This window comes from Genypterus blacodes, unplaced genomic scaffold (genome assembly GCF_046128005.1).
Source record: "Genypterus blacodes isolate CSIRO-AG114 ecotype Tasmania unplaced genomic scaffold, CSIRO-AGI_Gbla_v1 ptg000104l_1, whole genome shotgun sequence".
Taxonomy (NCBI): domain Eukaryota; kingdom Metazoa; phylum Chordata; class Actinopteri; order Ophidiiformes; family Ophidiidae; genus Genypterus; species Genypterus blacodes.
Genome location: NW_027466908.1, coordinates 851,472 through 877,451, shown reverse-complemented (window position 1 = coordinate 877,451; position 25,980 = coordinate 851,472). Strand labels below are relative to the sequence as shown.

General features: G+C 47.7%; 3 protein-coding genes across 4 annotated transcripts; 1 reads left to right on the top strand and 2 right to left on the bottom strand.

Moving 5' to 3' along the window:
- Nucleotides 1–39: 39 nt before the first annotated feature.
- znf410 (zinc finger protein 410) lies at nucleotides 40–6,924 on the top strand. Its single transcript, XM_076160203.1, is given in 13 exon segments — nucleotides 40–171; nucleotides 588–653; nucleotides 743–793; nucleotides 1,044–1,176; nucleotides 2,058–2,246; nucleotides 2,620–2,841; nucleotides 3,187–3,352; nucleotides 3,936–4,117; nucleotides 4,636–4,725; nucleotides 4,844–4,865; nucleotides 4,867–4,961; nucleotides 5,862–5,981; nucleotides 6,727–6,924. Coding segments are annotated over 11 exon segments (1,353 nt in total). The 5' UTR covers nucleotides 40–171; nucleotides 588–653; nucleotides 743–760; the 3' UTR covers nucleotides 6,828–6,924.
- Nucleotides 6,925–7,016: 92 nt separating this feature from the next.
- On the bottom strand, nucleotides 7,017–14,860 carry entpd5b (ectonucleoside triphosphate diphosphohydrolase 5b). The gene is made up of 14 exons (XM_076160204.1): nucleotides 14,786–14,860; nucleotides 12,992–13,227; nucleotides 12,549–12,628; nucleotides 12,170–12,313; nucleotides 11,240–11,315; nucleotides 10,793–10,828; nucleotides 10,337–10,425; nucleotides 10,167–10,249; nucleotides 9,466–9,527; nucleotides 8,802–8,903; nucleotides 8,410–8,553; nucleotides 8,036–8,092; nucleotides 7,820–7,935; nucleotides 7,017–7,644 (listed from the first exon to the last, which is right to left on the bottom strand). The coding sequence occupies exons 2-14, from the start codon at nucleotides 13,218–13,220 to the stop codon at nucleotides 7,561–7,563; spliced, it is 1,302 nt and encodes a 433-aa protein (XP_076016319.1). The 5' UTR covers nucleotides 13,221–13,227; nucleotides 14,786–14,860; the 3' UTR covers nucleotides 7,017–7,560.
- A 1,077-nt stretch (nucleotides 14,861–15,937) lies between these two features.
- On the bottom strand, nucleotides 15,938–25,930 carry LOC143008414 (methylmalonate-semialdehyde/malonate-semialdehyde dehydrogenase [acylating], mitochondrial-like). Of its 2 annotated transcripts, none has more exons than XM_076160168.1 (12): nucleotides 25,759–25,930; nucleotides 25,404–25,460; nucleotides 23,802–23,876; nucleotides 23,339–23,500; nucleotides 23,123–23,201; nucleotides 21,442–21,744; nucleotides 20,864–20,985; nucleotides 19,961–20,150; nucleotides 19,360–19,541; nucleotides 17,943–18,122; nucleotides 16,785–16,883; nucleotides 15,938–16,696 (listed from the first exon to the last, which is right to left on the bottom strand). In XM_076160168.1, the coding sequence occupies exons 1-12, from the start codon at nucleotides 25,795–25,797 to the stop codon at nucleotides 16,592–16,594; spliced, it is 1,593 nt and encodes a 530-aa protein (XP_076016283.1). In that variant the 5' UTR covers nucleotides 25,798–25,930; the 3' UTR covers nucleotides 15,938–16,591. The 2 variants fall into 2 exon arrangements, with proteins under 2 accessions (XP_076016283.1, XP_076016284.1); XM_076160169.1 differs by having other exon boundaries at nucleotides 25,413–25,460.
- Nucleotides 25,931–25,980: the final 50 nt, after the last annotated feature.

Genomic DNA, 25,980 nt, shown 5'->3' with positions numbered 1-25,980 from the left:
AGATCGCAGCCACTAGATGGCGCCTTTGATGCAGGATCCCGTTGTGCAAAACGCGGAAGTGTTCTAACCTTGTTCCATCGGGGATTCCGTAAGGCAGACCTGCTACTGTTGTCAGCCTGGAATATGAGACTTATCTCCTCTTCGGTGTCCTAACGTACTTTAATAGCTGACGTAAGTTAAACAAATACATGTTTACGTTACCGGAGATGCTATAGAACCGAACGCACGGAATGTGCTGCGTCAGCGTCCAGACTTGAACGCCGCACAGCCGGTTAGCCCCCGGCTAGGTCCGTGGCTAACCGAGCAAGCTAATCTAGCAACACTGTTATTAACTGTTTTAGGTTCTGTAGAACAATTTGACACACAGTGGTGATTCATTTCGTCATTGCTGTCGGAGATTAAGTGTTAATCATTACTTATTTTATATACATTATCACCGGCGGCTGTGGTTCACTGGTGGAGGAGTTAAACAAAAAAGTCGCTGTCAGCTAGCAAAGCAGAAATGTTTACATTGACTTCACGTTTATGTCCCGTTTAGTTTGTGTTTGTTTGTTTGTTTATTTATTTATTTGTATGTGTGTGTGCAGAGAGATGACGCGCTCTCAGAGCTCATGACCGGCAGCGGAGCTCACATTTATCAGGTCAACACCGAGGTACGTTTGTTTCTCTCCACTGAAGTCACTTTGGGTGCGTTTGTTTCTGTCCTACCTGACCTTACACGAAGTCTCGCGTTATTCTACAGATCCCATAAAGGAGACCGATGCTTTCAGATGAGCTCGACAACAAACCCGAGGTATTTAACAACTCTAAGTGCTGAGTCACGCCCCTGTGTGTCTCTATGATACAGAGTTAGTTTAGTTTAGTTAGTTTAAGTGTTTATGAAGTATGAGAAGGTAAACGAGAGTAGGAGAGTCATTCATACACACACACGCACTACAGAGCATCATGCAGCATCCAGTGCTGTGTGAAGTTGATGTTGTTGATGTGTTAAAGTCTCCTTGTTGTCTCTAAAATATCTCCGTCTCCGTCTCCGTCTCGTCCAGCTGCTGGTGCAGTTTGTCCAGAACGCCTCCATCCCTCTGGTGCAGCATCTGGAGGACTCGGAGTCCAAACACGACTGCCTGCCCCTGCTGACGCCGGCCGAGAGCTCGCTGTGCGGCCCGCTGGAGCTTACAGGTCAGAGGTCTCGCCGGGTTCTGAGCTCCTGTCAGGATCGATACACACACACACACACACACACACACACAGCTGGGGTGGTTGTTACTGTGCCGTGTCAGCTGTCACTCACATGGATTCATTCAGACTCTGAGTTCCTTCATGATGTCGTTCCATCACAGTTTTAGTTGTGAAGATGATGATGATGAAGATGAAGGCGCCATGTTTATGTTGTGATTATCTTTAGTTTGCTGTGTGAAGCGTTGGACAGTCTGACAGCTTCAGACTCCTCCATCACCACAGAGGAGTAAATGAGAGTTAGGATTCACAGCGTAGCTCACACTGTTTCCAAGACAACCAGAGACGCTGGTCTGTCTGAGGTGAAAGGGAAAACAGCAGCGTCTTTTTAAACACATGAGACACTTCAGTTCTCTGTTCTAAGGTTATTTTGAAGGACTGTGTGTGTGTGTGTGTGTGTGTGTGTGTGTGTGTGTGTGTGTAGTTCTCTGGTCAGACCCTCAGTGATCTAAACCAGCTCTTAACTTCCTGTGCTGTGTTTGTTTTCCCGCTCTCATGGTGTGTTTAATGTGTCGTGATGTGATTCCCTCCTCCATGAAGCTGCACTCTGGATCCGGAGCCATAGTGCAGCTTTGATGGTGCAGATCTGCAGATTGTCATAAATATTGGATGCGTTTGTGTGTTTGCCTCTCGTTAAACGCCTGCAGCCTTGTTGTCCTGGTACTTTAACTCATAAACCTCTGAGTCTCCTCGCGGCCATTAGGACAAAGTAACCTGCACTCATACCTGGAGAAGAGAGCAACGCTGAAGCTGAAGATCTGTGGAGTTCATGTCTCTCTCTCTCTCTCTCTCTCTCTCTCTCTCTCTCTCTCTCTCCCCCCCAGACGGAGGCCTGAGCCATGTCCCCCAGAGTTCCCCGTCCCTGTCTGAGTTCGGGGCAGTGCCGGAGCGAGGCCCCCTGGTGGTCTCGCACACGCTCCCCGAGCCCCAGGGGTCCCCGAGCCCCCCGCCCATCCTCCACGACCTCCAGCAGCCCGACAGCACCTCCTACGTCCTGCTGAACCTCGCTAAAGGTAACAAACAAACATCAGGCAGGCAGCCAGGTGAGGCTGGGAATAAAAGTTTGCAGGTCCTAAACTTCTCTCAGGTGCTGCAAACTGTATTTTAAAAGAGCCGAGACGTTTTCATATGAAACTTCGTCTCTGACCTCGATTCCTGCCTGGGCTCCTGCGGTAAACACTGCTGCAGTGAAGAGAGCAGACAGGAAGTCACAGTGATGAAGAAACGATACGGCAGGAGGAGCAAAACCTTAATTACACCCAAAAAGACCCCGAGAGACAAATACGCTACGGAGGAAACAAACCTTTATATAGTTTATATATACTGTGTATAGTGTGTGTGTGTGTGTGTGTGTGTAGTAATCCTCTTCTTCTCTGTCTTCTCCAGGAATCACAGCCTCCTCAGAGTCGCTAATCTTCGCTGCAGATGGCGGCGGGGACGAGGACGAGGAGGGCGTCTCGGCGGGGGACTACGGGATCGACGGCAGCGCCCCCTGGTACCTGAGGGTCCAGGAGCTGGCACACGACAGCCTGATCGCCGCCACTCGGGCGCAGCTCGCCAGAGACGCCAAGGCCAGCCAGGACGCCAGAGCGCCCGCCGGCAACAACGGTGAGAGACGTAGGGCGCAAACGAGGGAGGAAGCGGACGTGAGACGTGAGAGGATTCCTCCCTGATACGCAGCAGATATTGATCTTGTTGCTGATTGAGACGACATGTTGCTATCAGGCTGTAACGGCTCCTCCCATGTGTATTACATCACACAGCTGGGTATCACTTATAGGTGCATTATTGTTGGCTCGTTAGACTGGCGCCTGTTAATGCGTCCTCAGCGGGGGGGTCCAGGCCGCCGTCTCCTCGGTGATGAGCTCCTCCTGCGTTCAGCCGCCTGCTACTCCTGGATTGTTTCTTCTTCACCGCCTCACTCGCTTTCCTCTTTCCCTCCCGGTTGCCTAGGTGACCACACGCTCGGCTTTACGCCGGACGTGGAGAAGCGGGAGTTGGCGGCGGCGCTGCGGCCCGGTCGCCCCCTCGCCAAGCAGATCCTCCGCTGCTCCTTTGAAGGCTGCTGCAGGACCTTCACCTGGCCGGCTCACCTCAAGTACCACCTGAAGACACACAGGTGAGGCACACAGACACACACACACACACACACACACACACAGGATTCAGACTCCTTCCTGCTCTGCCTCTTTTGTGAAGTGGAGCTTTAAACGTCACACAGAGCAAAAGTCCAAAACGTCTTCCAGCGTCTTCGTCCTCCCGTCCGTCCCTCTATAGCGCCTCTATAGAGGTGATCGCCCTGAGAACCTCTTATCTGACCCTCTGCAGCCGTAATCTTCCCTCTGCCGGCGGGGGGTCGGGTTGTGTTCTGACCTCTCTGTTGCCACGGTGAAGTCTGTGCCAGGATCAATGCGTATCTGATGGAGGAGAGCCGGCGCTGCGTCTCACACAGCCGGCAGCATCATCATCAATCACACTGAGGCAGACGGGCGTTGGGTCGGAGATATGTCGCAGCTAAGTGAAGGAAACGTTTGATGGCTCGCTCAGCGGCGGCCACTGGTTCGCCAGGCAGAGGCGTGCAGACGGGGGGGGGAACGCGGCTGAGATGTGGCAGGAAGTGTGTGTGTGTGTGTGTGTACGCGGGCGTCTGATCTATTCGCGGCCGCCCCGTCTGACCTCTCTGTTTGTCTCCGCCCCCTCAGGAACGACCGCATGTTCCGGTGCGGCGCTGAAGGCTGCGGTAAAAGCTTCTACGTGCTGCAGCGTCTGCAGGTCCACATGAGGACGCACAACGGAGAGAAGCCCTTCATCTGCAAGGAGAAGAACTGTGGCAAGAAGTTCACCACCGCCGGCAACCTGAAGAACCACCAGCGCATACACACAGGTGGGGGAGGGGCAGGGGGCGGGGCTCAGGCCATCAGGCTCAGCTCATTAATGCGGGCGAGGCCGGAGAGTCGCTCAGTCAGCAACACTGGCGCCTCCGTCTCGCTGCTCTGATGAGTAACAGCACGATGTCATATTTTATTTAGGGCGACATTAAGGATTTTGCCGGCCTCTTCCGCGTCTCGCTCCTCGTGTCCAGGGACGCGTTAGCGAGCCGGCTGAGCTGCTGGCTTCCTGTTCGGCCCCGCATGTCTGCTGAAGCTTCATACCAGCTGGGTCCTCCTCCCAAATCACACTGAGTGCAACTGTGATTCCCCCTTTAGAGCGTCGACGCGTGCCGGCCGTGATCCCACGCATCGAGCGCCGCGTTCATGTTTACTGACCTGAACGATCGCTTTACACGCCGTAATGATGGTGTGTGTGTGTGTGTGTGTGTGTGTGTGTGTGTGTGTGTGTGTGTGTGTGTGTGTGTGTGTGTGTGTGTGTGTGTGTGTGTGTGTGTGTGTGTGTGTGTTGCAGGAGAGAAGCCGTTCCTCTGTGAAGCAGATGGTTGCGGTCGATCCTTCGCTGAGTACTCGAGTCTACGGAAACACATGCTGGTGCATTCTGGTGAGTGAGACTCCAGGACGCACAGCTGACGACTTTGGTAATTGGCGTCAACGGCGGCGCTCTCGTATGAGAACATGGACACTTCCAGTATCGAAGGAATGTGTGTGTGTGTGTGCAGGGGAGAAGCCTCATCACTGTGGCCTGTGGGAAAACCTTCTCCCAGTCCGGCAGCAGGAATGTTCACATGAGGAAGAGGCACGGAGAGGAAGGGCTCAGCAGTGAGAGCAGAGAAGCAGGTATAACACTAACACACACACACACACACACACACACACACACACACAATATTAATGCAAATCCTGGGCTTATGCGTCCCGTCCCTTCTCCAGCTCAGCAGCGTTGGCTTCCTTTCCGTCCACATCGACTCTGGAATCCTTAATGAGTTTCTCCGGTTGAATAATTAATCAAGTCAACTCTTCCTCGGTGTGGCCTGTAAGTGAGTCGTCGTAGATTGAACAGAATAATTGGGCTTTAAAAATCATAGTGATGAAGGACAGGAGGCCGGCTGGAGGATTCAGCTTCGTCTCGCCGTCGCCTTCAGGCTGTGACATCGCCTCTTCATCTCACCTTCACGTCTGGGAGCTAATTGTCGCTAAACGAGCTCAGATTAGTTTGCTGGGTGAGAGTAATGAAAGCGGGCGGCGTGTTTCTCCTCTCAGCCGGCTCTGGTGGCTGTGCGCTGAATCACCAGCGAGGAGCCGCCGCCGCCAAAGCTCTAATAATAACCAGCAGATGTATTCAGGTCAGCTTCCCCGTAGAGCCCCCGCTCTGAGTACAAGCACCGCAAAGGGAGATGATGCTTCGCCACAGAGAATCCAGCGCTGCGTTACTCACAAACACACACACGTTTCCGTCCATCCACACAGAGGTCTGTTAGAGAGACGAGTGGACCTTTAGTGTGAAGCCTCTAAAGCGCTGTGATCGTTCACTTTGTGACAGAAACGCTCCGGCTTCAGTTCAACAACGCCAGTGACCTCGCTCTGACATAAACCACCTGAAAGTCATGGAGTTTGTGCGGCGTGTCCCTCTGAAGTCATAGATAATGTGTGTGTGTGTGTTTGACATCTCATCACTTTGAGTGACCTTTGGAGTGTGACGTCGCTCTCTGAGTCCCGTTTGTCCGTCTCGTCTGACAGGAGAAGCGCTGACCCACAGCAGCCTGCTGGAGGCGGACGGGGAGGCCGGGGGCGGTATGGTCACCATGACGACCACAGTAGAACCCATGAATCTTCATCACGCCATGCTGAGATCTCCAGGTAGACCAACACTACACACACACTCATACACACCCCAACGACTAACAGTAAACAGTGAGGCGTTAAACTGTCAGAGGTGAAGTTTCTGATGTTTGTCCCGTTTCCTTTTCCTGTGTTCTTCTGCTGATTTACAACGCGTCCAATTACCGCCGCTATATTCCTGTAGTTTGCCTCTGATGCAGTGATTAAAGCTGCAGCAGCGTCACTCTCTGGCGTGTGTGTGTGTGTGTGTGTGTGTGTGTGTGTGTGTGTGTGTGTGTGTGTGTGTGTGTGTGTGTGTGTGTGTGTGTGTGTTCGGTGTGTGTGTGTGTGTGTGTGTGTGTGTGAGTGTGATTTGCTTTATGTTGCCGTCACTAAAATGGGCGAGTGTTGGAGCTCTGCTTGGAGTGGACAGCTAGTTGTCGTCTTAATGAGTCACTGTTGCGTTTCGTCGGTGGAGATTGCAGCAGCTGTTACCTGAGCAGATAGATTACAGCATGTGGGGAAAACACACTATCTCACACACACACTCTTTAGTTGAGCTTTGATGTGAATGTGTTCAGGTCCATGCTTATACTCACCAAAGAAGCTTTACCTTCATATTAGTTTGGGATATTAAGATCAATCAATTACTCAGGACGGAGTTATGTTGCGTTACGGCCGAGTTCCAATTGCGGTTGTTGTCATCGTCTCACAGTATTGGAGCGGTTCCTACTCTTGGCCGTGAGCTGATCCAAAGTGTCCCCTTTGTGTTTCCTCCCTTCAGGCTCTGTAGACTCGGTGGAGGTTCTCTCTCAGCCGCACGATCTGGTGACCATGACAACTGCAGAGCATGCATATGGAGAGGATGTGGTGGCGCTGCTGTAGTCCTTCACTCTCCCTCTCTCTCTCTCTCTCTCACACACACACACACACACACACACACACACACACACACACACACACACACACACACACACACACACACACACACACACACACACACACACACACACACAGCAGCCATTTGTAAATATGAATCACCGTTTCAGCCCTGTAGATTTTTGTAATGAGCAGAGTGAAATGGTGAAGTTTGTACAAAGTTTTTAAAACACAAGTAGTCCCAAAGAAAAGCTCAGACGGGTGTAAAAAGAGAAGTTTATGAAAATATAGACAATGACCAAGAACACTGATGCCGTTATCATGGTAACAGACTTATTTTACCAACATCAATGGCCAATACAACACACACACACACACACACACTCCTCTCTTAAATACTAATCCTTACTTAACATCAAGAAGGAGTTGAAATGCTGGTTTTGCACACTCAGCAGTCTCAGCCATTACATTAAAACATGGATTTATGTGTGTCCAGTAAAGCTGCTAACATCCTTCACTCAAATTGTGCTTCAGCGAGTGAGTAAGGCACCGTGTTGCTCCTCCTCATCATCATCATCATCATCATCATCAATATATTAACACTTAAGAGTATTGACTTTAAATAAATTTGCTTACTCATGAATTTAAGTTACACCCGTATGAAATGATTAAATAAGGGAGCATCTTCGTCTGCTGTATTGGCTCCTCCTCCTCCTCCTCCTCCTCCTCCTCCTCCTCCTCAGTGGATCTTCAGGTTGTGGAGCTGATCAAACATGGCGCCCAAAGCCCAGCTGGCTTCCACGTTTTTCACCTTCTTGGTCAACTAGTTTTAAGAAAAGAAAAAGAAAACACCAAATCACTCAAATGCCTTTTGTATTTATTGAAATAAAAAACTAACAGAATGTGGTGAGTGCTGCAAAGTTTCTAAAGTCTGGGGGGCTTCATGAAGAACGATAACAATTTTACAGCTTAACCCTGTGGGCGGAGTTCAGTCCTACCTGGAGCACGGTGTTCTCCTTAAAGCCGAAGCCGTCCTTGAGCAGACAGGTGATGTAGGTCAGATCCATGCATAGGAACGGACGGACGGGCTTCTCCTTGCTCATCCGGTTGCACACTGCGTGGAAAGAAACGGGGAAGAATCGCATCCATTGGGTCAAGAAAATCCGAATTGCAAGTGTCTCGGTAATTATACACCGCCAAGAGTTTGGTCTCACCCTCTTTGGCTCTCTTCCTGAAGTCTCTGACCTGCAGCGTTCCTCCCTGGACCCCATCTGTGAGAGAGGGGGGGGGGGTGATTAAGATCATTTAACTTTTAAAATGCTGTACCGTTCCTGATGTGAGCAGGTCTACACTTGCACTAATCACAGAGCTCGTGGACTCTCAGCTCAGACTGGCAGAAGACGGTTCTTTCTCTAATCACTACACACACTAACGCTCATCAGATCCACAGAGACGCACGCTGATGAGTCACATTTCCCCGTGCGAGTCTTGGACAGGAATGGGTAATAACATCCTGCTGGGTCTGTATAATTATGTACTGTGTGTACATAAGAGGGTGTGTGTGTGTTGTGTGTGTGTGTGTACCCACCGATAAGGCCTGCATCCACAGCTCTGTCAAAGTAATAGGAGAACGCGTAGAAGGTATTGGTGTCTTGGAGCTCGTAGGGCTGATGAACGATCCCCTTCACAACCTTAAGTGCCTCCTGATAACAGAGCTTGTATCCTTCATGGCCTGGAGAAGAGAGGGAGACGGAAATGTTGCAGCTTATATGTTGAAACATGATGATGAAACGATGGGTAATTTGTGTTATTCTATTTAAATGGGCTTAAGGCCGCCGAGTTAGGGAAGGGGAAATGTCCTGGATGTGAAGAAATCGTATGACAACGACTCACAACTATACAGCCACAATCACACAGAAGACAAAGACAAGAAATATGTATCTCACAGATTCGTTACAATTCTCTTTGGCCGTGTCTCACCCTCTGAGACGCCGCTCACTTGATAGGTGACTCCTCCGAAGCCCCACGCCTCCCTGAACTTCTTGGGCAAGCAGGAGCTGGAGTAAACCTGCCACTGAAACCCTGCGGGAGCAAACATGACATTTCAAACGGACAGGAGTGTGGGGAGCACGCGCACGGCTGCTGAGTCAGAGACAACGGCAAAGGATCCCAGTAGAGCATCCTTTGGAGGGAGCTTATTTCTGTTCCGCTGTCTATTGCATCTCCCAGAAACTAATGTGAACCTATAGATTTATATTTACGCTGAGACTGAGCCTTCTGTCCTCTGTGCTTACACACACAGGCTGCGTTGTGCGAAGGCCGCGTGAAATGAGACGCAGAGAATAACTGAAGAGCTGAGACGGTCTGAGCTTTTTCTGAACAGCACTCGGGTTACTCGTCTTCACTTTCACCCTCAACATCTCCCTAGAATCGCTGATTAGAAATGCAGAAGGAGCGTCTAGGTCTTTGTCTCATTACGTCCTTTTGGCTGAACGAGGAGAAGGAGGAGGAAGGGACAAAACACTCAAGAGGGCACTTGGTGAAATGACTCACTGTTCTGTCTCAACATCTTACACACACACACACACACAGGACAAGATCGGGCCACAGCTAATTGCAACAGAGCACCATTTCCTTCGTGTACCTTCTGCACCCAGGGCGCCCAGTATGGCCAGTCGCCCTGCCATCAGTCCGTTCCCCAGGTAACTGGAAGGAGTCACAGTGTTGTTATACAGTTACAGAACAGACAAAGATGTGTAACAAGTATGAGCACAGACTCACATCAGGGCCAGAATTCCTCCTGATCTGATCTTTAGTTCCCTCTAACTACCTGAACATGTGATGACCCAGTGGAACATTAAACATTTCACCACATCTCTACCATCAAGGACGCCACTCTGTTTGAATAAACCTTTTATGGAAATGTAAAGGTGCAGCTCAATGAGTTAGAATATCGTGGAAAAGTTCATTTATTTCAGTAAGTTCCAATTAAAAAAGTGAACCTATCATATTCTACAGATTCATTACACACAAAGTAAAATATTTCAAGCCTTATTTGTTTTAATGTTGATGATTTTGTCTTACAGCTCCAAGTTCAGTATCTCAGAAACTTTGAATATAGTGAAACAGTTCTATACTGTAGCCTCAGGCTGTCTCACTGTAATCAGCTCGTTAACTCAAATCACCTGCTGAGCTTTCCTGAGCCTTTCTCTCAGTCTGGTGTTCGACACAAACATGGTGAAGACGGCCATGTTCTAATGTATTGAGCTGCACCTGTTATTGGTGAAGTCGTCCAGCATCTGTCCGGCTTTCTAATTATGTTGCATTAATTGGTGAACGGCTCACCTGTGAGTATAAAGCTCATATGTTGAATTGAAGATGTCACATCTGGCGATGTAATCTGCAGCAGGAACGCTCTCCACTGTTTTCTAAAGCGCACAACAAACCATACGAACTTCACAAACATTTCAAATTCAATTTATTTGCATAGAAATCAAAAGGAGCAAACATCTCACCTTCATCTTTGGTAGGAAAGTGATCTGTGTTGATCCTCCGCCCAGATCCAGGATGCCCACCGTGCTCTGAGAGCCAGCAGACAGGCAACCTGCATACATTTCACTTATTTTAACCCAGCGTCCGACACGGCAGCAGCAGAGGAGATGAGAGCTAATCAATTATGTCTGAGATGTAATCTTCAAGAGGAACACTTGGCTCAGGATGTGGAGCCAAAAAAAACACACAAAACGCCTGCAGGGAGGCCGATAAAGATCAGAGGAAATCCATTTAAGGGAACAAACTGGACGTGTGAGCATTCAGAGTCTGTGTTAACACACACACACACACTACACACTCTTATTGGCTCATACTGTGATTACGGGGATCTTTTTTTTTCATTTTTAACTTAATTTGTAGTATAATCAAAGTTTCCTGTAGATGTGGAGCTGATTGAAGTCTTCCATTCCTTGACTCACCTGTGAGGAAGTTGAGAGACACCCAGGCCAGGATTCCTACATGACAGCAAATTAGCAATGAAAGAAACAGAAAGCAGTCATTTCAGATGGAACAAAGGAGTTAATTTCAGAGGAGCGAACTCCTCTACGCATCAAATACAAACAGAGCAGCAGAACACGTTGAGCAGCGAGGCAGAGCGGCTGTGACTCTGGAGCTGTAACACATAATTACAGCCTTTTACAACTTTGCGGTGGAAAGCAATTCCATTTTCTTAAGCGTCATCATAAAAGATAACAATAATCTACTGCAATTTTCCTTAAGTGTCTTCAGTAAACAAAGGTTTCGCGCAGAAATTGCACGCCCCGCTAATAAGCGGGTCAGAGGGCCGCCCGCCGACGCCGCCTGCACAGTGCTGCGGGAACATCAGAGGCGTGACTCGTCAGGGAGCGAGGGCGGGCAGACGTTACCTTCGTCCGTGCCGTTCATTATGCTGACGCCGTCGTCTGGGACCAGAAAAGGGGATTCGTCGAACACGTGCTGTACCTGAGGAAGGAGATGGAGAAGGAGGGAGGGAGGGAAGGAGGGAGGAGAGACGGAGAGGAGCAGGGGAGAAATGGCCTTGGTGTTATCTGCTGTACTGGTGGCTTATCCAGAGGTGCCCTCCACTGGAAGGGATTAATTAATTCCCTCAGGAAGGATTAATAAAGTATCATTTATCTTCCAAGGTGCCCCCAGGTCGTCCATTAGCACCTTATCCCCTCCAGCCTGATAACGACGCCTCTCCTTCCCTCTCTGTGCCACCTGTCCCGCCGCCGCCCCACCTGTTTCCCTCTCTGCCGTCTCATTTACACGCTCACGCCTGCTTCACACTGCCGGCATATGAGCGCTCCACCGCCTGACTGCTTTTTGTCTTTCACACTGAAGGTGTCACCGCTCCCCCGCGCTGCAAAAGCTCCTCACACCTCCACGGGACGTCAGCTCTCTCCAGTTGTTGTTGTTGTTGTCTCGGTAAGATGTAAACCAGGGGATCATGTGTGTGTGTGTGTCTCTGCTGCAGATAGTACACATCTACTGTGACGCTCATTTGTTGTGTGTGTGTGTGTGTGTGTGTGTCCCTGAAGACTCATCACATCAACAATTCATTACTGTAGGTAATAAACAGAGGGAATAAAGCTCTATGTTCCTTTGTAGTATCTAATCTGTCCTCTTACTGTTTAAGCTGAACTCAAGTGATCGGGTCTTTACATCAAACCTCACAGGTCTCCCCTCATTACGGGATGAAGAAACGGCTCCTGCACACACACTCCGCCCATTACTCCTGATCATTCATTACATTTTGGGCATTTTCACCACACACACACACACACACACACACACACATGATGATGAACCTGTACCTGGTCCAGCAGAGCCTGAGCTTTCTTTGTAGCCAGCAGACGGAGCCCAGCTGTGGCTCTGAGGACCACCGGGGTCCTCTTCCACTCCAGACGAGGCACGGTCTTCTTGGCCACCTTCAGCAGCATCCTCACCGTGTGTCCGCCCTTTGAGACCGGAGACAGAACACTCTTTGACTCAAACACAGAGGCGAGACGGCTCGGAGGAAAGCAGACAAAGCGTTCTGTCCCATTGTTCTTTTTCTCACTTCCTACTTGCTTTCATTAGCGACCCGACTCCCCGCAGCGAGAAGCTTTCGGTCGCACTTCTGCATTCAATACAGAGACGGCCGACAGTTTAGTTTGGCTCAATATATTTGATTAGATTTGACAAGGAACTCACCATTTCAGGGGAGTCGGCATATGCTGACAGACCGGGCTTTATGGAGTGGAACATCTCATTGTCCAAAACAGGCGGCAACTCTAAAAGACACAACACACACACACGTCACACTTGGTGCAGCCATTCCAAGCATTAAAGGGCCTCAGTCTGCTCAGCATGATTAAGGCCAACGTCTCCATTTGATGGATGCTGAACTGAAAATGCTTTAAAAAAATCAAGGAGCTGAAAGGCGAGGAGAGATTCAAACTTTCCCGTTTGCATTGTAAATAATCTGCAGCTAAATTCCTCCCAGGCCACGTTCCCGCATCCCTGACATCCTGGCTGCACTAACAATGATTTAAGCCGTCTGACCCCAGCTGCTCACGTCCTGTAACTCACACGACAGAGAGAAGGAAAGTAGGCCAGCGTCATCTGAGACGGCGCCCGGCTCGGCCCGGCACTACCTGAGTGGTTCTGGATGAAGGTGTAGACGTGGATGCGAGTCCCCGTGCTCCCTGCGTCAAACATCACGGCGTAGAAAATGCGGCTGTGGTTGGCCGGCCGGCTCAGGCTGGGCAGGACGCTCATGATGCTGTTGGTCAGGTCCAGGAGCGAGGTCCTCTCCTGGGCTCGGCTCGGCCCGGCCGCGGCCAGCAGGACCAGGAGCAGCGCGGGCACGGAGGAGGGCCTCATCTTCACTCTGGAGGATCAGCAGAGGACAACAGGAACGCCGTTGTTCAACTGCACAACAAACCAGAGTCCCGGACTAATGACTGCTGAGATGTTCACGTCTGAGAGGACAATGGACAGCGGAGTGAGGAGCCAGCAGGTTGTTGACTCACACCCCTGGACCACACCCCTGCACTCATTCTGCCCACACATGCTGACATGTTACAAATTCTGTGTAACCTGCTGTCGACGCCCTCGTGTGGGCCGGAGACAAATCCAACAAACATCTCAGTTTCACAATCTTTGACAAATCCGGCACTTGAAATTTCCGAAATCTGCCAAATCAATTGAGATGAACTGTGTCTTCACTCCTCAGCCTGATTGTTGCTTTGTGATGACTCGCTGCTTTGCTTCTGCTTACACAGGATTACTGGAGTGAAGTCATTTTACCTAAAGAATGTGTGGACGTCACAAAATGAGCAGGTTTGGTTTGGACTTCTCCCTCCAGAATCACATGAGCCGACACAAGACATGAGCTTATAGTTACAACTTTCTACCCACTGGGCCCCGCTGCCTCTTTCCCTTTGTTATTTATTGATGCTCACTGAGATGTTTCAGGGCCTAAGTGAGTATAAAGAGAGTTCAGACTAATTTCTCTGTTTTTATTTGCCTCTTACAAACTGAGCTCAGTCCTCAGTGTGATTCTAAAACAAAGTGTTATGGTGCCACAGAGATCCGTCTCATATTCATGTTTCTGAATTAGCGTTTGGTGTAACAAAGTTAAGATACCGACACGTTTTATTTTATTTGAAATTCCTTTTTTGTAGAAACTGGAGGTTTTAACAATAAATAAAGAAACAAACTTAAAGTGATTTTGTTTTTTTGACATAAATATAGCTTCAAATGCATTTATACTACAGATGATTGAGGTCGGTACAATATATAATCAACACATAACAATAAAGAGGATTGTGACGTTAACTTTTAGTGGTGCAAGATGAGGCGCGGGTGAGTGAGTCTCCGGGACGCTCTGGGACAGAAAGTGGGACTGCTGTCCAAATTTGAGCAGACAAATAAAGTTCTTCAGCTCACGTTTCCATACTTTTCTCTAACCCACACTTCAGTGTTGTACAGAAAGTACCTCCTCCATCCATTTCTCACAGGTTTGGTTGGTTTCGGGGGGTTGTAGCGTCAGTATCTAGAGCTACGGAGCGACTTTGGGTTCAGTCGCAGAAAGTAATTTCAAAGTTAGCCCAAAGAGACGCCAGCTAACCATGCTAATCATTATTAGGCTTTCGTTTGACTTCTAACACTTTTAACACACCAAATGTCCGGCGTATTTTCATGTCAGAGGACATAATTCACCATATTTATGTTTCGGCATCTGTTTCGTATCGGCATATTCGCTGCCATCACGTTCACCCGCTACACCAGCAAGCTAATCGGCGACTTTGAGTAGCTCGTTAGCTCGCCGCGGCTTCCGTTGATCACACAGACACACATTTTCACACAAAACCACACAGACATACTCAGTGAAACGCTCTACTTGCTTACAGTGCAAGTAGAGCATTTCAAGTACTAAACCTCACCATGTTGTTCGACTCGACACAGAAAGCTCAGCACGTCGCCATGATGTCACAACAACAACGTCTATGAAAGTGTATGCAAAAATGGTAATGAGGCGTTCAAAGACATATTTAGATGAAGTTTCCTCGACAGAAAACCGATCCAAACTAGTAAGAAATTAACTTATTTTCCATAATCGTAATAAATCATTGATAGATAAAAATGAGGGAAGCTTGACTCGAGATTATTGATTACATTAGTTGGAAAAAGCCTGTGTAACAAAACTAATAAATTAATTCAATTTAAAAAAACAAACCAAGTAGTTTTGAACATACCTTACTAATTAACTCTTTACCATAAAAGGACATCATTCTTTTCTTTTGAAATCCCTAACATTTGATTTACAACTTAATCTCAGACTCAAGAGAAGTCACCAATGAGAACCTGCCAGATTGCCCTAGTTAATTTTGTTTGTTGTTCAATTTCTAATCTGTAAATGCATAATTCTGTATTTGTAACAGCTGGGGTGGTTCGTTTTATGGCAGCAGCAGCAGCAGCTTCATTTCTGCTATTTACGCTTGGCAGAGTCATAACGGAGGCAGCAGAACCAAACGACACCACGCAACATTAATAACTCCAAAACATGAGCTCACTGCATCTTTCATTTCTGGATTCATTACACAAGGCTCGAGTCTGCAGCCTCCATTCTTTGCTTCGCCGCAATTTCTTTGTCCTTGTGTGTCAGGCAATAAATTGAAAACTAACCAGAGCACAATTTAATTTATCGGAAGTCAACATGAATGAACCATGGAGCCAGAAACATCCATGTTTCCGGCCCAGATGGGATCATAAAGCAGAAAGTGGTGGTTGACCAACCTCACCACCATCTCATCTCCATCAGGCCCCAAAACCCTCCTTGGAAAATCATTGATTAGTTAAGTGCTTACATCCACAGTTAAGACAAAGCTAGACACATGTGCAATACAGTTACTGATTCATAAATATGCATCTCACCCGGTCCAAAATTACACTGTGGGCCTCACGTGGCTTTCAAGAGCTGGAGAACGTGAGCAGGCAGAGGTCATGACAGCTGTGCTAGATAAGCACTGCAGAATGGACACACACTCTCTGTCTGCCTCTCACACCAGTGATTTCAAAAAGGGACTTCAAAAGAATTTCATAATGATTCTATAGAAAGTTCAAGATTTATTGTATGTTACAACACTGCACCACAGATCTTGTGCCATACACAGCCAGACAAAGACAGTATCACCGATACCATATGAACTGCAACTCTCAACCGCACATGGTAAAACGCACAACTACGGCAAATCCCAGAGTGTCTGCAACCATAACTTCAGTGTGTTCATGTTCTAATGTAGCGTTTACACTTATATCTATTGTCAAGTAGCTACACGATTCTATGATAAACTGAACACATCAAAGTACCACTAAGGGGCCCCGTGGAAGACGTTTGTTGTCTGCTGCTCCTGCTCCTCAAGGCCAGAATACAATGTAACGGCAGACACAAAGGGGGGTCATGTACAGGATTGGGTCATGGTCCTTCTAGTTAATAAATACAATGAATACCTTCAAATAAAGTTACAGAAACAAAACACATCAAAGACTGACATCATCCTTGCATTACTGTAGTCCATCTGCCCCATCACCTGAAGGTGTAGTTGGAACGGCGAGCATGTCTGTGCAAAAACACTATCACCAAACTAAGTGAAAACATCTCAACGTTAACATTCTTCCCAAACCCTCTTTCGGCTCATTCTTAAGGCATAGCAGAGGTATCTTAAGGTTATTCCAGATGTGCTGTCAATTTAGCGTCCCATGGTTGGCATGGTAACAGCGGGGCTGGTCACAGTGGCATCCTCAGCCTTCCACTGTGACGTCACCGTCTTGATCTGAGTGTAGAACTGGATGCCCTGGTGGTGTGGAGAGGTGGATTGTGTTAAAACAAACGTTTCTGTAGGAGGCTGAGGAGGTTTGGATGAAACTATTTTTGTTATTTACCTGCTTGCCGTAGAAGTTTGTGTCTCCTCTGAATGAGCCTCTGGATCCAGTGAAGGAGAACATGGGCAAGGGGACGGGGATGGGAACATTCACGCCAATCTGTGTCAACAAGCAGTAGGAAAGGAAAGGAAAATGAAAAACACTGTCGGCACACGTTCACACTCAGTTGACTTTCTCGTGAGGTGATTTTAGGTCAGTGGCTTTCATCTGCATGGGGAGACGCGTTCTCCAGGTAAATACACAAATACCCCCTCACTATTCCTTCCATTTCCACAGAACTACAGCGCCACTCAATGGACAGTCTGGGCAATAAACCTGGAAGTCCTCTTAATCATCTGTTTCCAGTTCATAGCAATCACTTATATTACATTTTAAGGCGTAGGTTGTTAAAACGTCGACACTGACCCTATTTTCAAAGGTGTTGATGCAGGTACTGATGCAACCAGACAACTTATAAACCAATAGATATGTACGGTCAGGAGGTATTATACAAAATCTGATCTAAAATAATGCGTCATGTTAGGGAGCAAGTGCAGCACTTAACCCCCTCCCACAGTCGGGCTAGAAGGCATGAGGCAGTGTTTGTAAAAAATAATTGAAAAGGTTCAGATGTTCATTTATGTTCACATGGCATTCACACGCTCAGATTGCATTAATAGCATGAATAATGGCTGCATTCCAATTGGATGTGCCGGTTCCAGGGCCATGATATGTGCATAATGACTCACTGGCATAACTAAAATGGAACAGATGCATTGGTAATGTTATTAATTACACCTGTGCCTGTTCCTACTAAAACAAAACAAAATGTCAGCCATGGAAAAATGCTAGTTTAATACCCTTTATGTGTAAACAAAGCCCATCTATAACAGGCGCCCAGCAGCCAGACAGCTGGGAGCCTGCTGACATCCAGAAAGACAAAAAAGCATAAAAATCAGTCTAGTGTTTTATACATCAGGAGTTTGTTCTCTTGCTGTAAGAACTCATCCTTTCCCCCCAAACAGTTTTCTCATAAAAAGTCTTTGGAATAAATTCTGCCAAAAGGTCACAGTTCTTCATCCCCGACACTTAAATTGAAAGATTACAGTGAACACACCATCGGCTTGCTCAATAAAGCGCCGCTGTGCTTTTATTCATGCTTTGGAGCGAATCTCTCACCTGGCCGACGTCCACCTCGTGTGTGTATTTGCGCGCGGTGGCTCCGTTGTTGGTGAAGATGGCGGTGCCGTTGCCGTAGGGGTTCCCGTTGATTAAAGCGATGGCTTCGTCCAGATTGTCGGCCTCCAGCACTACGAGCACCGGCCCGAAGATCTCCTCCCGGTAACACTTCATCTCCGGCTGCACAAAACACCACAGAGCAATAACAGCGGAGATTTATCTAACATTTAATAGAGGAGGGTCAGCCTGCAAACAGAAACTCTGACTCTGCATCTATACGGCATCATTAACCGCACAAACATCCTGTACACACTTTGTGATGTGATATCAGCACACACGTTGTATCGCTACACACCAGCCCAGGAGGCTTCAGGCACATTTTGAGTTACACTAGTTGCTAAATTTCTTCTTCATTCTGTGCCATGAGTGATGCAAACACTCAAGACCAGAACATCTTAATTAAATATAATCAGTCACTCGGGAGCTCCACACACACACACGCACACACCTTCTTATAGCCTCTTCCTGTAGCTTTACAGAGGAAACATATGGCGATATGAGCCGTGTTGTTTAAGATAAACGTTGCATCAGAGACTTTCAGGCCTGTGAAGCTCGTAGCATATTACCATCTGCTTTTAAATGCCAGAGGATTCATCTACTCAGCTTATCTGTAAACATTCCTCCTCTCCTTCATAAACATAACCGGAGTTCGTTTCCTTTTGGAACAAACACAGCGTCGACGACTTGAGTCAGACTTTTTTTTTAAAACCAGCTGGATATTTGACCTTTGTCCGTGCAGTTTGACGGATCAAAGCGAGAATTGAGTGTTTATATATTTGTGTAGAGATTATAAATACAAACAGCGGCACACATCTTCAGCTTCACTTCTCTCAGCGGAGCACAAGAAGTGTTGACTGGAAAAACAAACAGCTTGGCAGATTTTGGCCCGACTCTATTTTCACAATGTAGCTTGCAGCCATTCACTGTGACATGTGTGTGTGTGTGTGTGTGTGTGTGTGTGTGTGTGTGTGTGTGTGTGTGTGTGTGTGTGTGTGTGCCTGGCAGAATCTGAGAATTACACATTTTGTTGGACGCAGACCCCCTCTTAATAGAAAAGGGTTTCCACCACCTTCTAACTCTGGCGCTGCGATGTCGAAAGAATCTCCCTGCAGCTTTTATGTCTGCTGGAATAGATTCTTTAGTTTGACTTCTCAGAGGAACTAAACGCAGTGCAGAGGGATAAACAGCAGGAAGGAAAGAAGAAGAAATATCTGCATAATAACTAGTTCCTACTGAAACCTATTGATGAATCTGAATTCACCTTTGAGGGTAAAAATACTTGGTAATTTGCTTTATAGTCGACTGACTGAACTGCCAACCCACTGGTTCACAGACATCCACACAGACAGGCTCTCACCGTGACTTTGCCCAGGATGGTTGGTCCTACAAAGTTGCCGTTCTCGTATCCTTTCACGTGGACGTCTCGCCCGTCCAGCAGCAGACTGGCTCCCTCGTCGACCCCACTTTGGATCAGAGACTCCACCCTGGTCCGGGCCTCGGGCGAGATCAGCGGGCCCACGTCGGCCCCGGGCTGATCACCTTCGCGACACACACACACACACACACACACGTGCAAGGACGTTATCGCACATTCATATTAACCCTTACATACCCACACTGCTCATACCCTATACTTCCACAGTATGGACATATACACAATTTTTCATAGTAAATATTAATTATGGCATAAAATGGAGTGATTAAGTCTTAATTACTGTGTGAGAGTGGATATTTAGGTTTTACAACACAAATATAATAAAGTTTCATGGCCCATATCCAATAAAATACAAAACCAACATCGACCTTCACCTCTGTTCTTTACATAATTGGTCATTTATGCATTTCATTTAACATTTGTAGCGGCACAAAAATCTGAAATTCCTTAACATTTCAGTTTCAGTACATTATCTAGCATTTCTCAGAGGCGTTGGTGTTCAAGCCGCGACTCCTGAATTCACCTGCATTGACGCGCAGTGACTTGGAGCGGTCCACCAGCTCTGGCAGCCATTCGCGTGCCTCTCCTACAAAAATAGCCGTGGACAGAGCCATGCAGCGCTGGCCAGCTGCTCCGAACGCGGCGCCCACCAGCTGGTTGAGCGTGTTCTCCTTGTTGGCGTCGGGCATCACCACGCCGTGGTTCTTGGCACCCTGAAGAGAAAATGTAGAACACGACCCTGTAGGGTTTCTCACAGAAGCGGCACATCGAAAACACATGTGTGGAACTAAACTGACTGCCAATCACTGGGCTGTCGTCCTGGTTACGGAGCAGAACATGGGCAGATGATGTGGTCCATGTTACGGTTTGTAACAATAGGCAGTATATAATTGTGTATCATGAAAAAGGACCATTTTAGCCGTGTGTGTGTGTGTGTGTGTGTGTGTGTGTGTGTGTGTGTGTGTGTGTGTGTGTAAAGATCAGGATTCACCCAGATTTTGACCTATGAAGCTCCATGACTTAAAATGAGCATTCTGTAGGCGCCGTCTTCTTCACATGTAAATGTACAGATGTCTCGAGACTAGGTTACTATGGTGATGAACACTAAACATTTGCCTTGGCTCCGATCTTGACCCTCTCATCCCATAATAGCTTATGGAATTAGGTCAGCTGATGACGATTTATGACTCCTTTCTTCAATAAGCATTAGAACGATTAAAACAAGATCATTGGATATAAAGAGCCAGAGATGAACCGGGGGTGAGTTTAGATGACATCACTTTTGTTACTTTGATGGCATCATTCCCGTATTTAAGTAGCTTTAGAGTCCAATACGCTTTGTGTTTTCTGATGAATCAATATAAAGGAAGTTGCCTCGTCTCGCCGTGCGTCTGAGACCTGCAGTAAAGGCAGAATGAGGCTGTACCATGTTGGACTGCACCCTCTTGCCGTTCTTGGAGCCCTGCTCGTAGATGTACTCCCCAGCCTGGTTGGAGCCCACAAAGCTGATGGCTTTGATGGCAGGGTGGTCACAGATGAAATTCACCGCTGCACAAACACACAAAAGGGAGAGAGACGGTAAATCCTCTCTCCTTAATCTCTACCTCAGGACAGAGAGAGGCAGGCAGACAGACAGACAGACAGACAGACAGACAGACAGACAGACAGACAGACAGACAGACAGACAGACAGACAGACAGACAGACAGACAGACAGACAGACAGACAGACAGACAGACAGACCACACACACACACACACACACACACACACACACACACACACACACACACACACACACACACACACACACACACACACACACACACACACACACACACACACACACACACACACACACACACACACACACACACACACACACACACACACACACACACACACACACACACACACACACACACACACACACACACACACACACACACACACACACACACACACACACACACACACACACACACACACACACACTGCTCCCTCACCTGCGTGCTGGCCATGGATGATGTTGAGTGTTCCATCTGGTGCCCCGGCGTCCTGGAGCAGCTTGGCTAGGAGCATGGTGCATCCTGGGACGCGCTCGGAGGGCTTCATCAGGTAGGTGTTGCCGCACACCATGCCCAAAGGGAACATCCACAGGGGGATCATGGCGGGGAAGTTAAAGGGGGCGATTCCAGCGCACACGCCGATGGGCAGCCGGTAGGTGTAGGTGTCCATGTCCTTGGTGATGGAGGGCAACGTCTCGCCCAGCATGAGGGATGTGATGCTGCAGGCGTGCTCCACCACCTCTGCAGGGAGGAGAAGAGGAGAGAGAATGAGGGACACGCCCACAAAATGAGAATATGTGTGTGTGTGTGTCCAGTGTAGCTCTACAGCTCATAGGGAATCTGTAATCTCATTCATTTGATGCTTAGGAGCCCATGTTACTGTGGCTGTGTGTGTGCTGCTGCAGGTAGAACCCAGACGTGCTTTTCTACTTGTGGCAGGTGTCCGTCATCGCCGCACCGGAAGGTTCAAAGAACTCGGCTCCAGCAAAACTGCACAGCAAATTGGATTTCTTTTATTACTATCAAATGCAGCAGCAGCAGCAGACAGAGAGAGAGAGACAGAGGAGGGAGGAGACGGCGCTGAAGCTGAAACAGGGAAGATGAACGTCTTCTTCGTGCACGCCCCCCTTTGTTAGCGTGCATCTATAAGCTGATGAGCCAGGTGTGATGTCAGCAACTCTAAACTGATTTGATACACATTTAAGTAACTTAAGAATTGAGGAACCCACGCTGTTTATTGATATCTTTTCCCTTTGAGCCGGCGATTCAATGTCTTAAAGTTTGTCTGGGCACCGCGGGGAATCTGGGAAGCTGACAGCATCATACTGTGCCAACACAGTTTGTCTTCAAGCCGAGTGAAGCTTAGTTAAAGTGAACAGGCCAAAATACTTTTGGGCAACCCACAGCTGGGAGCCGAGCCAAGTAGAGATCCACTCTGGCTGCTTAATAAGCAATAACCAAAACATTTTGTGTTTATTCCCAAGCGCATGTCTAATAACAATTATTCCTCTTCATTGCTGATACGAGCGCTCTAGAGTAAACAAACGCATCTCAATCACAGGAACTGCATCCTATTGTGTCTACAGTATGAACTTAAAGGCCTGCTCAGGGAAATATAGAAACATCTGATATATTTAGATCAAAGAGAGTAGATGTGACTGCAGGACGGAACGTTTCCAGAGGTCTCACTTTGTTACATTTGACGCTGATAAGCTTCAGAAAACTCAGCCAAGGCCTCCTTATGCCAACATACGGATGTGGCGGAGTGCTGCACAATTAATGAACTAATCAGAATCCCTCGTGGGATCTCCTCAGTCAGTCACTCCTAAACACACACACAGCGTGCTGCGGTGAAGTTTGTGTTACCGTAAACAGAAGTGTGGATCCTTTTAGTCACTTATGTTTCCATCTCTGCTGCAGGGAACAACCACACATTGTGACACCTTGTGACACATTTACACCATATTCTTTCGTACATCTAACAGGAATGCAGACTGCAGTTGTTCCACAGCAGCTTGGTGATCTTTCCTGTAAGGGGTCGTCGTACCAATCAACAAGAGACAGATCACAGTTTCTTGAATGTCAGTTTGAAAGGAGGCAGATTCAGGCTTTTACTCACGCAGTCCTCTGAACACGTCTCCTTCGGCGTCGGCCAGAGTTTTGCCCTGCTCCAGTGTGATCATCTTCGACAGCTCTTTCTGAGACATCGCAGGGAGAAAAAGAGTTGAAACGAGAGACGAATCCACGACAGAAACGCAAGCCGAAGATTGAAAAGATGACTTTGGAAATGACACTTAATAATTGAAAGGACGGGAACACGCGTGAATGCCATTACTATGTTATCTTTGATGAGCTGCTGGTAGCGGAGGAAGATCTGCTGCCTGCTGAGGATGGAGGTTTCCGACCAGGAGTGGAAAGCCCTGGAGCAGGAGTCGGCGGCTGCCAGCATCTCCTCCTGGGTAGCTTTGGGAACGCGTCCCACTACCTCATTAGTGGCCTGGGGAGCAGGAAACAGACAAGTTGACTGAGAGCAGGGGGAAGTAATTATGCAAGTATTAGTGCTGTGGATTCGTCAATATTAACAGCCAAATGTTTGTGGCTTGATCCTCTACAGATGGTGACATGGTATGGAATGAGAGGAGACGGGCGGCTGTGTGTTTGGCTCCGGGCCTCATACTCATACAAGCTTAAATGCCAGCGGCGTCTGATTACACTATTTGTTGTATTGAATGTGTTCTTTATCTTTCTTGCACGGTTGGTTACAATCAGGTTTTGTCACTGCAGGTTTGTTTGCTTACAGGGTTGTGAATGTCGAGCCATTCCGACGTGTTGGACTCAACAAACTTGCCGTCGATGAAGAGCTTGGTGGTGGGCTGGAGAAGGAGAAACACAGAGGTTTACACACACGGTAAGAAGACAAGACTTTTATTATACTGCGATTGAGGCAGTTTACAACAATGACACACAGTTTGATTTCATTTAAATTGGCACTAAGGATCTTTACAGCCGATGCATTTTTCATCCATGTTGCAAGTCTAATGTTTGGATCAATCACTGACCTACAGATGACTCATGTTACTATGGAAACACATATCAACCTGATAATTCTCTTCTAACTATAGCCTATGGAATAATGAATCATCAACAGTTCATGTATTCTTTGTCATCAGAATAAGACGATTAAAACTTTATCTGTATGACTTCTAAAACATTTGTGTTCGTTTCTTAAGCAGGCCTGGGAAGCTATTTTTAATTTTGACGTCTTTTCCAGACTTTCCATGACTGTAAACGTGGAACAGCAGGATCGCAGCATGAACACACACTCTGTGTATTCCCACTGTGTGTTGAGTGCATGTAAACAAATACTTCAAACTGCAGGCACAGAGAGTGAACATGATGAAGATTTCACACTCCGATTCCATCCTTTCTCTTTCCTTGTAGAGGTTCAAGAATTCCTCCCAGAATTCATAGCGCCAGTGGCAGGTGAACATCCCTGACAGGTTGCTAATGGCGGGACTGACAGAGGAACTCATTCACACCTTACAGGCTATTTAAGGTTTCCAATTCACCTCGGCTCGGCGTCTCTGGCCTGTAGGAGGAAACCAGAGCAGCCAGAGGAAACCCATACAGACACAGGAAGAACATACAGAAAGACGCTCCGATTCCATGCAGTGTAATCTAATACATGAATAAATTACGCCGCATGGAATCTCAGCGATTGCGTCAAATCCATTAAATTTGTCTCTTCTGAACGCTGGAGAGAGAGAGAACGCGAGAAGGTCCTGTGTTTGATTGCGCAGGGGGGGGGGGGGGGGCCTCGCGTGTCAAATTCGATACCATTGTCTATAACGAGCGAGGCAGAGAGGGTTTGGAAAAAGGCCAAACATTGAGGATAACAAGCAGAAAACAGGCAGCGTTGCGACCTGCAACACCTGAACCATTTGACCATGAGCTGCACCTACAGCACCTTCACAAGAGCTTTACTTTGACCCGCATCTATTTTTATCACACTAAGGGGAGTACATGACACTTGAAAAAACACACATTTATTGCCTTGCACTGAGTGTGTTGTCCTGCTATTTATAAACACACACACACTTGTCCAGAACGTCCCGTACCGCTCCACCAATGAATGCTGGGATAGACTACAGAACCCTCTGACTCAGCACAGGGGAGGAGAAAGGAAGGGAATGAATGGAGTCCAGCCTCAAGGAGTTCACGCAATTTGTTGTTGTTTTCTAACATTGTTGCTTAAAGTGTGTGTGTGTGTGTGCGTGAGAAGATGTAGGTTGAATACACAGCAGATAATGACGTGATAGAAGCTACTTGACACTTCCGACAGCCCCTATATGCATTATTGACAGCATGTACACACATTTCATTCATTTGTAGTTACTGACAGCTCTTACCACTGAGGAGGAGGAGGAGTAACACAAGCGACCCAGCTGGAGAGGGGCCTGCGGGAAACCAAACACCGAGACATTAAGTACCTCATTGCGTATTCAACTCGTTCTCCAAAGGACAGAAACAAGAGTCAAAGTCTGCTCCATTCCTGTGCCAGTCCCGTTCACGTGATGCAAACATAAACCATCACACCGACATTACTTAAAGTGCCTGTATAAATATTGAATGCAGCGTGTGTGCAGGCAACGACTTTGTTAGCTAGCTGCTCAGGTTAGGTTAGCGGCTACGGGTTGCGTACATTTGAGGCGTAAACAAACGATTTTGCAAAAGCCGAGCGTGAATTTGCTTTACCCTCCTGCTACAAAGGGACCTGAGGAGCATTGCAGCCATTGTTGACGGTCGCCGGTTTTTCTTTTCTTGCTGCAAAGCCCTTTGGAACGAGAAGGAACCGAGAGAACTTCAGCTGCCAGGACACCGTACAGAGGACAGGGGTAGCGGAGAGCCTTAAATCGATCTGTAAAGCATCCTCACCGTCAGCGTGAGTGATTGACACGTCGGGGATGGTTTGTAGAT

Coding starts and splice junctions, on each gene's coding strand:
- entpd5b (XM_076160204.1), bottom strand. CDS start 13,220: ATGAGGCCCTCCTCCGTGCCCGCGCTGCTCCTGGTCCTGCTGGCCGCG. Junction 10,426..10,792: donor GTCTCTCAACTTCCTCACAG/GTGAGTCAAGGA, acceptor AAATGTATGCAG/GTTGCCTGTCTGCTGGCTCT. Junction 8,904..9,465: donor GGGCGCCCTGGGTGCAGAAG/GTACACGAAGGA, acceptor TTGCTCCCGCAG/GGTTTCAGTGGCAGGTTTAC.
- LOC143008414 (XM_076160168.1), bottom strand. CDS start 25,797: ATGGCTGCAATGCTCCTCAGGTCCCTTTGTAGCAGGAGG. Junction 23,202..23,338: donor AGCTCATCAAAGATAACATA/GTAATGGCATTC, acceptor GCGATGTCTCAG/AAAGAGCTGTCGAAGATGAT. Junction 20,151..20,863: donor AGAGGGTGCAGTCCAACATG/GTACAGCCTCAT, acceptor TTTTCTCTTCAG/GGTGCCAAGAACCACGGCGT.